This window comes from Branchiostoma belcheri, unplaced genomic scaffold (assembly GCF_001625305.1).
Source record: "Branchiostoma belcheri isolate BF01 breed outbred unplaced genomic scaffold, Haploidv18h27 scaffold90, whole genome shotgun sequence".
NCBI lineage: Eukaryota > Metazoa > Chordata > Leptocardii > Amphioxiformes > Branchiostomatidae > Branchiostoma > Branchiostoma belcheri.
The window spans coordinates 598,170-608,713 of NW_017804576.1; the positions used below are offsets into that span (position 1 = coordinate 598,170).

At 40.3% G+C, this 10,544-nt stretch overlaps 1 protein-coding gene across 1 annotated transcript in view; it reads left to right on the forward strand.

The window, feature by feature from the left end:
- Positions 1 to 10,544, forward strand: part of LOC109487923 (spastin-like) — a 32,219-nt gene that overhangs the window by 12,135 nt on the left and 9,540 nt on the right. The window contains exons 6-9 of the mRNA XM_019792024.1: positions 946 to 996; positions 1,383 to 1,507; positions 6,876 to 7,006; positions 7,790 to 7,823. Of these exons, the coding sequence (XP_019647583.1) occupies positions 946 to 996; positions 1,383 to 1,507; positions 6,876 to 7,006; positions 7,790 to 7,823 (341 nt within the window). The remainder of the gene's footprint in view (positions 1 to 945; positions 997 to 1,382; positions 1,508 to 6,875; positions 7,007 to 7,789; positions 7,824 to 10,544) is intronic.

Here is a 10,544-nt window from a genome sequence, read left to right on the forward strand (position 1 = left end):
AGGTAGGGTCTAAACTTTCCTACATTGGTCAAGTTTTGTTTATTTCACCAGTTTAGTGGGCGTAGTGAGAGATGTGAGTGGTTAGGTCTTGTCTGGCCAGGCGGATGGATACCATGGAAAATGTAGGTCAAACTCAAAGTTGAGGTTTGTTACTATCATCAGCTGTGGCGGGAATTTGAGCTGGTCAACCCCCTGTTTCCTTTCTATTTTTGGGAATCAGACCCTTGTTGCTACCTGGTGCAGAAATAATTTTGAGATTGAAGATTTTGAGATTATTAACATATGGGCAAGTACTTTCATGAGGTGTTGAAATAGTGTATTTAAGCAAATTGTGTTCCTATGGCAAGATCTAATAGTACTGTCTGCCCTATAGACAATGTATAGGTGGTGTTTGTGGTTGTTGCTGTATCGTGGTGGCCTGGAGGATAAACAGCTTAAGGCTCTTGAAGAAAATTAGATTGTTCTCCAACTCAAAAATGAAATTAACTCACCAGAAATTTTCGACTGAATCGCTTAGTCTTCATCAGCTTTATGACCCAAGTGCTGTGGACACGTGAACAGTTTGATTTTCTTCATGTATTTTGCCAACTCATATAAACTTTCATGCTTAGGCCCTGATTTTCTGTGACATACAAAATGAAATGTATTTTATGTTAGCATCAAATATATTTATCTGCCAATATTTAGTTACACATTGAGCATAACAAGTCTTTGATTGCCAGGTTCTTCAAAGTTACTTTTCGTTTCCATGATTTTGATTTATGTTGAGTTGAATTGAGTTGAGTTGAGTTGTAGAAAAGGTTTTGATAATTTTTTTTACCGCTTTAACATCATTTTTCCCCGAACCGGGGGTTAGACGTGCTTGTTAGATTTGTTTGATTTTGATTTTCTGCATGTTGATTTTAATTTTTATTTTGCCAGAGACTGTGCTTGCCTCTTGTTCAGACGATACCAGTGATCAGTGTGATCGTGACAAGCCATCCAAGTCCACACGAGGTACAAACAGGGTTAATTGAAGAGTTCTTTATTGCAAGCTTATGCCCGAGGGCCAATTGCAAACAGACATTGACAAGAACAATGAGCACAATATGTGGTGATTCAAAACTATATGCTAACATGGAGTTCTTGGACCCATAGTAGTTTTCTTTGAAAATGAAACAAAATTAGTTTTTGCTGAATGTTCTACTTATTTTATCTTGTATGGTGAACCCAGAAAATTTTTAGGTTGGGTGAACCAGTGCCCAAGAACCTATTCCCAAAAATGAATTTTGGGCCCTGCCTATGCATGGTTTTGAATACAACACAGTTTCATCAGTTTCCCCTGTGTCAGTTACAGGAGTGAATGCACCGGTGTCTAAGAAAGTTCCCATGGCCAACAAGAGTTCCACCCCTGCCTCCGAGCCAGCAGGGTGCACAGTTACGGAGGGGGTGGCAGCAGCAAAAGTCACAGCCCCCCAGCCCGCTCAGGAAAAAGTCTCTCCAGTCAACGGCTAACAGGGAAAACAGGGTAAGAACAATTATGAAATAAGAGACTGAACTTTAACTTCCAACACTAGATATGGAATTGGGACTTACCCCAAATTTTTGGTTGACTCCATCAACCTTGTTCACGGAATGGACCCGTCTACTCTTAAATTTTGAATGTCAAACTCGGACCCAAAAAAAAGATGTGACAATGTTAAATCATTAACTTAAAGGAAGCAGTTGCAATTCAAGTTCAATCACTGAATATCTGTGACTAGGTGAGAAATGTACAGAGAAGTAGTGTTAAAATTGGTACGCATGTATGTGCATGTGTGTCTGCCCTCTAGATCAGCATACACTACAAGTACGAGTTTCTGGTACAAGCCCTATGATTTGTATGAATTTCTTGCATCTGCATCAATGTCTACTCGCATCCTTCAGTACTCCAAATACATGTACCAGAAATCCGTTCCTGCAAGATCACATCATTAGGGAAAAGCTATGGCTGCTGAATCCGCCAATTATATTGATTTGCTGCTGCCCGTCTGGGTTCCTGCCAGAAGCTTTTATTGACTTTTACAGGTCGGTAAAGGTCATCCTGGTGCCCTGCTACGTCTACGCGTAGTTATTCAAAACTGTAAAATGCACCATTTCTGATCTCCTAACCTTCAACGCTCCTCCCTATAAATAACAAGCAGAGCATGTATCTAGTATCTACCATTTAGATGAGTCACAAATATAAAGCTGTGTATACAGTACAAGTGGGTATTTCTCTCTCTCTATATATATATATAGTATAGTGCCTTAGTCCTAATTACTCAACTTTTGGGGCACCACAGATGATCTGACATCCAGTTTATTTTTTTTTCTCCCTTCTTGGTTTTCTGTTCCACTCAACACTTTACTTACTTACATTGTAGTGTCAGGTTGGTCCATTCTCTGATATTATCCTCCCATTTTTTCCGCTGCCTACCCCTGATATTGCTTAAAAATTCATTGTTGATCAGTAGAGCTGTGTACCGGTACGCAGTACCGATACTGTACCGGTAAAATTGATTAGGTACAGGTCCAAAATACCTAATCCCTCAGTACCGGTACTGTACCTAAACAATTTCACACCAATTTTATGCCTATCTGTGACCTCAAATGTGTAAATAGCTGGTTAACAATGGGTCCCTGTGTAAGGACAGTGTGTTCATGAAAACAAAAACATATATATAGCCTATATTTTATCTGAGCATTCGCCATAAACAAAGAATAAACCTTAACTATCAAGTTTATTTATGTTTTTTTTGTTATTGAAGGAGTTCAGAAGAGCATATAAATTGGTCGAATTGTTCAGGTACAGGTTCAGGTCCGGACCTGTACCTAAACCTGTGTACCTGTACCTGTACCTGTACCTAAAATTTGTTTAGGTACACAGCTCTATTGATCAGTATTGGGGAGCTATGTATAATCTCCAAGCAGATCTTTTGGTGGCTATAAGACAGTATCGAATTGGCAAGTGGCAAGAAATTTAAAGCCAGTCACCATTACTATCCTCCATTATCCTCCCATTTTTTTCCGCTGCCTACTCCTGAAATTGTCCTACAGGGGAATTTGTTGTAGGATTTTTATGGTGTGCTTACTGCCGTTTCTCAAGCTTTTCTCCCATCTTACTCTTGCCTCGACAGTCACTCAAGGTTCACCCTAAAACTAGTAAAAGCTGCATCTACAACGTACATGTATCTCTACTGACGTCAGTTATCAGGCATAGCCAGTCACCATTACTAGAAACCCACACCCCGGCCCCATTTTCACCTTTCTACTAATGGTGCCTAAGGTTAAGAATTCAGTGAATCGTTGATCAGTATTGGGGAGCAAGGTGAGGGAATGTGTAATCTGCTAGCACATCTTTTTTGTCTTAGACAGTATCAAATTGGCAAGTGGCACTTGAAAGCTAGTATTTTTTTATTTTATTTATTCCAACATGTAATCACCAGACGTGGTGACGACACACTCAAGTTTCTTCAACTTATATTGATGCCGCCACCAACACAGGGGACAAATACATTACAGGACAATACTCATTTACACCTGAGCTAAGTGAGGAAAGTCGTGTAAAGTGCCTTTCCCAAGGGCACAAGATCGGTGGCATGTCAGGACTCGAACCCGGGACTCTTAGTTCCGAGTTGCGCACTCTGCCGCTACGCCACACGACCACACGACCCAAAGCTAGTATTAAAATGAGCATACAGAGAAAATTGTTTTAAGACTTTTATGGTGGGCTTATTACTGTTTCTCGAACTTTCTCCCATCTTAGTATTCTTACTCGACTTGCCTCGACTCAAGGTTCACCCTAAAAGCTACATCTATCTCTACTGATGTCAGTTATCAGGCACTGACACAGTCATCATTACTAGAAACCCACTCACTCAGTGAACCCCATTTTCACCTTTTTCCCCAAAGCCAGTCACCATCTTAATTTGTTGGTTCTCAGATTTTTTCATATCAAATATGAAGTAACAGGCCAAAAAAAAAAACAGGCCATGAAGTCAACATACCAGGCCGGTCCACACAATGAATTCTGAGATCAAATCACTGCAATGGAAAAACTATAACCACGCATAGGAAGGCAAGGACTTTCTTCAATTAGTGTTAGGGAAAAAACACGAGCATCTTGGAGTTCATTCAGAACCTGATTACTTAGGACTTTTTTTCGGGGGGGGGGGGGAAATCAGAAAATAATGGAGCGGGCAGTTGCAAGAACCAATCAATTAAATTGGTGTGGCCTAGTTCAGTCTGGGTTAAAAATTCATTGAATTGTTGATGAGGGATTGCCGAGTAAGGTGGAGGAAAGGTCAACGTCCCCACATACATGTAATATGCATCTGGCTAATGTCCAAGCCTGCCAGTTTTCTCAGTCCCAAAGGATGATATGCAGTTCAATGATTTCAGTTCAATGATTTTAGTGGTAAAGTATATGTAGCAGGGGAGTCCACTGTCTGCATGTGGCCATGGTTGACTTGTAAATGGTCAGTCATCATACATCAATCAAATAGCAATGATCCTCTTATTGCAGGACTCAAAATACTGGGTGCATGTGCACCTTAGCGCACCCAAATTTGAAGCTGTGGACCCAATTATCTTCTGTGGGTGCACCAGTGCACCCAAATATTTTGAAACAGGATTACATGTACATTATGTAAACATGTGAAATGTTTAGTAGTATACAGCACATTGACATCCAATAATTATTGTGTTTCTTGTTGTACATTTTGTACCTTTCTCTACAAATGAAGCATAGTTAAAGTTTTTGCTGAAATTCTGCTTAATATTTTATTTCATATGGTGCACCCAAAAAAATTTTGTGCACCTAATTTTTTAGGTTGGGTGCACCAGTGCACCTATTGCCAAAAATGAATTTTGAGCCCTGTATTGTGATGTTTGATGTTTCTATCATCGTGATACACATTTTGTACAGGCTGTGCAGACTTGCAGACTATTGTAAGTTTTTTTTTCACATCCTTCCTTCATACACACATAAATACATGTAGCTAAAGAGATAGGGATCTTCTCTTACCAGATCTAGAGATATAGATAATATGGTTATACTTATAGGTTACAATTTGTTCAATATTAAAGAGAACATATATTTTATGTGTGTGTGTGTGTGTGTGTGTGTGTGTGTGTGTGTGTGTGTCTGTGTGTGTGTGTGTGTGGGTGTGGGTGTGTGGGTGGGTGGGTGGGCAAAGAAATGCCACCTGCACATGCAGGTTAGTGCAGGTACAATTGGAGCTGTGCAGGTACTTAGTATTTCTGATGTCTACTTGCACCTAACCTTCATCAGTCCATTTATATTACATGTACTGTGGATTTTTATTTGCTGCATTGACTGTCACCACCTATGGTGCATAAAAGATTGGGTGCACAGCTCCAAATTTGGGTGCACTAATATAAGGTGCACATGCACCCAGTATTTTGAGCCCTGATGTGTTATTCCTCTTGACTGTGTGTCTCAGACAGCCTTGTCCTTACTAGTATGCTGGTGGACATACAGTCCCCTGCCCTGCTCCAGTGAACATGCCCGCTGTACCTGGCAGACAGTTCCAATTTTCCGCTTGCGTTGCTCATTTGGGTCCAACCTGAGTTCCATTTCCCTCGTGATGAATATTCTGTCGGCAGGACCACTGGGTGATTTCTTACACCATTCATCTTACACATACAGGGCTGGAAGTACTGGGTGAGCACGTCGGCAGAACGTACTGCACCTGCACGAAACCCGTAATGTATTGTACATATTGTATGTATATCACTTCGGCAGAATATCTCATATAATTAAGGGTCGTATTTGCTCATATAAGGTTAGCATTTCGACAGTAGTTTCCAAATGTTGTGTCTGAAAAGATATCCTCTGCAACAGTGAAAATTCTGATGCAACGTTGACCAAACATCCAACGAAAAACGCTAAAATCCAGGGTTCTGCGCAGGCGCAGTACGTTCTGCCGACGTACTTACTGGGTGCATGTGCACTTTAGTGCACCCAACATTGGAACTGCACCCAGTTTTTTTCTGTGGGTGCACCAGTGCACCCAAATATTTTTGTAGGTATTTTTGTACATATCAAATGTACAGTTAGTATATGCAGGATATTCTTGGCATAAAAGTGTCACAAAAATAATAAAATCTTTGTTGTAAGTTAGCCCCCATTTCAGATTCAAGCTCATATGAGCAGCAGTAAGATCTGTAATTAGGTTTTGTTTTATATGGTGCACCCAAAAAATTTTTGGGGGACCTAATATTTTAGGTTGGGTTCACCAGTGCACCTATTCCCAAAAATGAATTTTGAGCCCTGATATATCATTCAATGGGGAGTCCATTACATGTGCTAACGGATGTGGGTAAGGAGAAGATTACTGATGTGTCTTGCATAATGCAGTACATAACAGGTTTCTTGCAGTAACTGTTTCTCAGGTACAGCAAGTACTGTACTGTGGAGTTGACTACTATTTGCCTTGCATCTGATTTCTAATCTTGTGATAATATGATTATGATCAAGACTTAGAGACAGTGAAGAATTATCAGTAAATGTGTGCAGAATGTACTGCACCTGTATGAAACCCTGATTTTTCACGGTCTTCATTGAATGTTTGGTCAACGTTGCATCAGAATTTTGCCCATTGCAGATGATAACCCATTGCAGATGTTATCCTTTCTGACACAACATGGGGATACAACCTTAAAGGAGATGTTCTGCCGAAGTTTTGTGCACAATGTATAATTACAGGTTTTGTGCTTCAGGTACAATTATGAAATTCAATGTTCTGCCAAATGGCTGTTATGAGGTTTCCATATAAATTCAGAAGTTTAAAAAGGTTCTAGATCAGTGCCTAGTTCATTTTATTCAATTTTGCATATTCTGAATTGTCCAGGCGCCTGGGAAGACCACAGCCCCCGGGCGAGGCAGTCCCCGAGTCACGGCACCCAGCAAGAAGAAACTCGCCAGCCTGAAAAATGTCGACTCCAAACTGGCAAACATCATCCTCGATCAAGTCATTGACAGGTAGGCTTCCAGGCTTGGATTGTCTCTAAATCTTTTGTCTGTTTCGCATATCCAGTAAACTGCCTTTAGGCCACACCAATTTAATTTCTTGGTTAACGGATTTGCCGCTTCATTTTTTTCTGATTTGCAAATAAAAATAAAAATTCAGAATCAACTGCAAAATGCTCATATTTTGCCCTGAATAGTTGAAAAGAGTCCTTTGCTTACTACTTGTTACAGTCATTCCATCTTTCAATGCAATGGTATCATTAAAGTTCAAAATTCATTGTTTAAATTTTGAACCAGCCTGGTGTGTTGACTTCATGGCTCCTATCATAACATTTTGGGCCATAATTGGATGCCTAGGCCTGTTTTTATTTATTTATTTTTTTCGCCCGCCCACTCCATTATTTTTCTAGAAAAATCCGTTAACCAAGAAATTAAATTGGTGTGGCCTTAGGCGTAATACACACAGTTTTGTAAAGTACAAGCTGCGTAAGAACGTACTGTAAAGTTTGAACCTTACACACTGGCGAGGACCCCTCTTTTTGACAAGTGTTTATGTCAGGAGATATTAAGACATGGCAGTTTCGTGAACATCAAATGGATATCATTAGATTACATGTACAAAATGTACTAGTATATACCTGATGGTGCTAACTGGCTAGGGAAACTACATGTACATGTATTAATGACATAGATGGGAAATTTATAATTCTCTCACACAATAGTGAATTTCGTGAATACATTATGAATCTCCATTGGGATAGTTTCATCCTTGACAAATTTATTTGTTTATTTCAGTCGCATCAAAAATACATGGGATAAAATGTCTGCAGTAGGATGCGGTAATTTCAGTTAAAAGCACTAATTCTATATCGTAAATCTTGTACTTGGGCTCTTGGGAGTTACAGTATTATAATCAGAGACAAAGTTTATTGCAAATACATGAACAAGGGCTAATTGCAGGTACAAACTGTAAAATGTACGCAAAAAAATACATTCATTATGGTATAAGAGACTACATCCAACATTATACTAATTTCTGCAACATACATGTAAACATGGTACTAGTTTTCTTGGGTTCGACTTCCTCTTTTGAGGCAGTGCCAAAAACAAATTTATCCCCTTCTTCAATGATGTGTGGGTTCTTTAATTTTAGTACTAGTAGTAAAATTGTTTTCTTGTGGTAAGGGAAAAGTGGGAAAGTGATGTTGCATGATAACCTCTCCCTTCTGCACTGAGCTCTGAGCTCTCAGGAAGTATGTAGCCTCCGTAGCAGGCTTATAGAACTGGGGGTTTGGTGGTCTTCGGCTGTTTTCTGATTAGCCCAAAAAAACGGGTAATTCAACCAAGCTGGCTATGTTGTCTATATTGTCTATATGCAATCAGAAAATAGCACAATCATAAAAGCTCTCAAAGACCCTGAAGAACCCAAAACCCCCAGGTTTTGGCATGCCATGGAGGCAAGGAAGTATGGGGATTTACGCCATGTCTGTACATACCAAGACCATCCCATGAATTATGAAAATGAGCTTACATTGAAGAGCAATTACGAACCATGTAGCTGGAAATGGATCTCCGCTTTTCAGAGCGATAACAGGACTTGTCGTCTGTCATTCTTAATCTGTCACTATGTAATCCAACCTATCATGCCAGATAAGGCTGGCAATATCAGGCACAAAGCTGCAAATTGAAGATAATATTTCCAACTACAGCTGGCTTTGGAGCGGGTGGCAACGGCTGTATTGAACTTAAAGCCCACATTCACATGGATTTGCTGAACTTACAGCTCTAATATATGAATCAAAATTTAATATATAACAGATGGATGTATGTACAAGTTAAAGGGTAAAGTTACTGCTGCAGCTGGGCATTTGGCTATGGCATAATAACTGAGAGATTAACGATAAAAAAAGTCTTTCAAAGCCTAAGCATTAGCAGCTTTATCACAGACATTTAACTGGATAGATAGTGGTAAAGTATACAAGCTGTGTTAGACTTAGAGGGAAGTTAGAGGGTGCAGTTGTATCTACATGTAGGCATTTGTCTCTGCTCTAATGAACTAGAGAAACAAGCTTCTTTCAAAGCCAAAGCATATAGCGGCTTTAACAGAGACTGTTAACTGGGTAGACAGTGGTAAAGTATATAAGCTAGCTGTGGACACTGTCTAAAGTAATGGACTCTGACAGCTTATTCTGTTTTGAGTACAACGCAGCCCAGTGTGCTGTGGTGATTCTATTATACTGGAAGTCTGGTCATGACTGATTTCTCTGGGGAACAGCACATTGGCTTATATCATGGACATGTAGGCGAATACAAATGACTCGGTTAAAAGTCTGTAGGTAGATTTTGATATGCAATCTGTGCATGATCATTTGGGGGGGGGGCTTTATTTTCTGATCAAACGTAGATCGCTGCGACACACACATTAGAAGCTCCAGCCGACAACCCTAGTATTCCATGGATAGCATAGCGTTGGCGGCTGGAGCTTGTAATGTGTGCGTCCTACGTTTGATCAGAAAATGCCACTCAAGACATACACAATTCGCACTGACGACAGACTCGCAGGCAACCATACTGGATGCCTGAATTGCTCTGTGGTTACACAAAATATCATTAAAATGTGGGTATTATAGTTAAAACATTATTGCATATTATTACTCCGTGAAGGAGGTCAGGACCTCCGAGACGGAGTGTTGTGAACGGCTGGTTTTTCGTGTTCGCAGTCAAAACACTGGGTTCTCTTTGTGTAATCGGCACGCAATTTTATACGCCGTCTGCGGGCATGCCCGTGTTGATGCACGATGTGTATTTTTGCCGTTGCTGCTTTCGCGGTCAATGTAATATTGCAGACACACCCCTACAATTACGAGGCGAATTGGAATGGTCCAGAAAACGCGTTGTTTGGAATAGCAGTGGGGGGTGAACTTCATGCAGATACGGGGTGGTTTTGATAAGTGGTTCCAGATGTTTTTGCCCATGGTTAAGAGATGGCAAGTTTTTTGGAAAATGTTCGCAGCCAAAACGCATTCTTCCGTACGTCGCATTTCTGTGTAATTTTCGCATGTGGTGTTGCATTATGTCCGGGATGATGCACGTCTTTTATTTTTACCGTAGCTGTTTTGATATTGGAGTAAATGCATATTTTAGAAACATCCCTACTTTTTACAATCCTGTGGAATAGGCCGTAGGTTTAGGCAGTTGTCTGGTAGCAGAGGTTCTCCAAGCAGATATCCCGGGTATCTGACCGGCGGAAGTAACACTCGCGGTGCTAGCCGCGACTGTTGCTGGAATTTGGCCTGTTCCAGCCGCGCTTAATAAGTAACAGGCACGGTAAGACGGTGTCTTCGTTAATAGTGACACGACCATGATAGTCCGATCTTTATGTGAATGCAATGATTGTGTGTGTGTAATCAAAATGAACTCAAACTTGAACTTCGAACTTGTCTGCACAGTAGGTCTGGCGTTGACCCTTGGGATTGTTTTTGTTGAAATATATAAATCTTCACGGAGGATTGTCGCCTATGGCTTCTTGTTACATTGTTAAAATTTATAT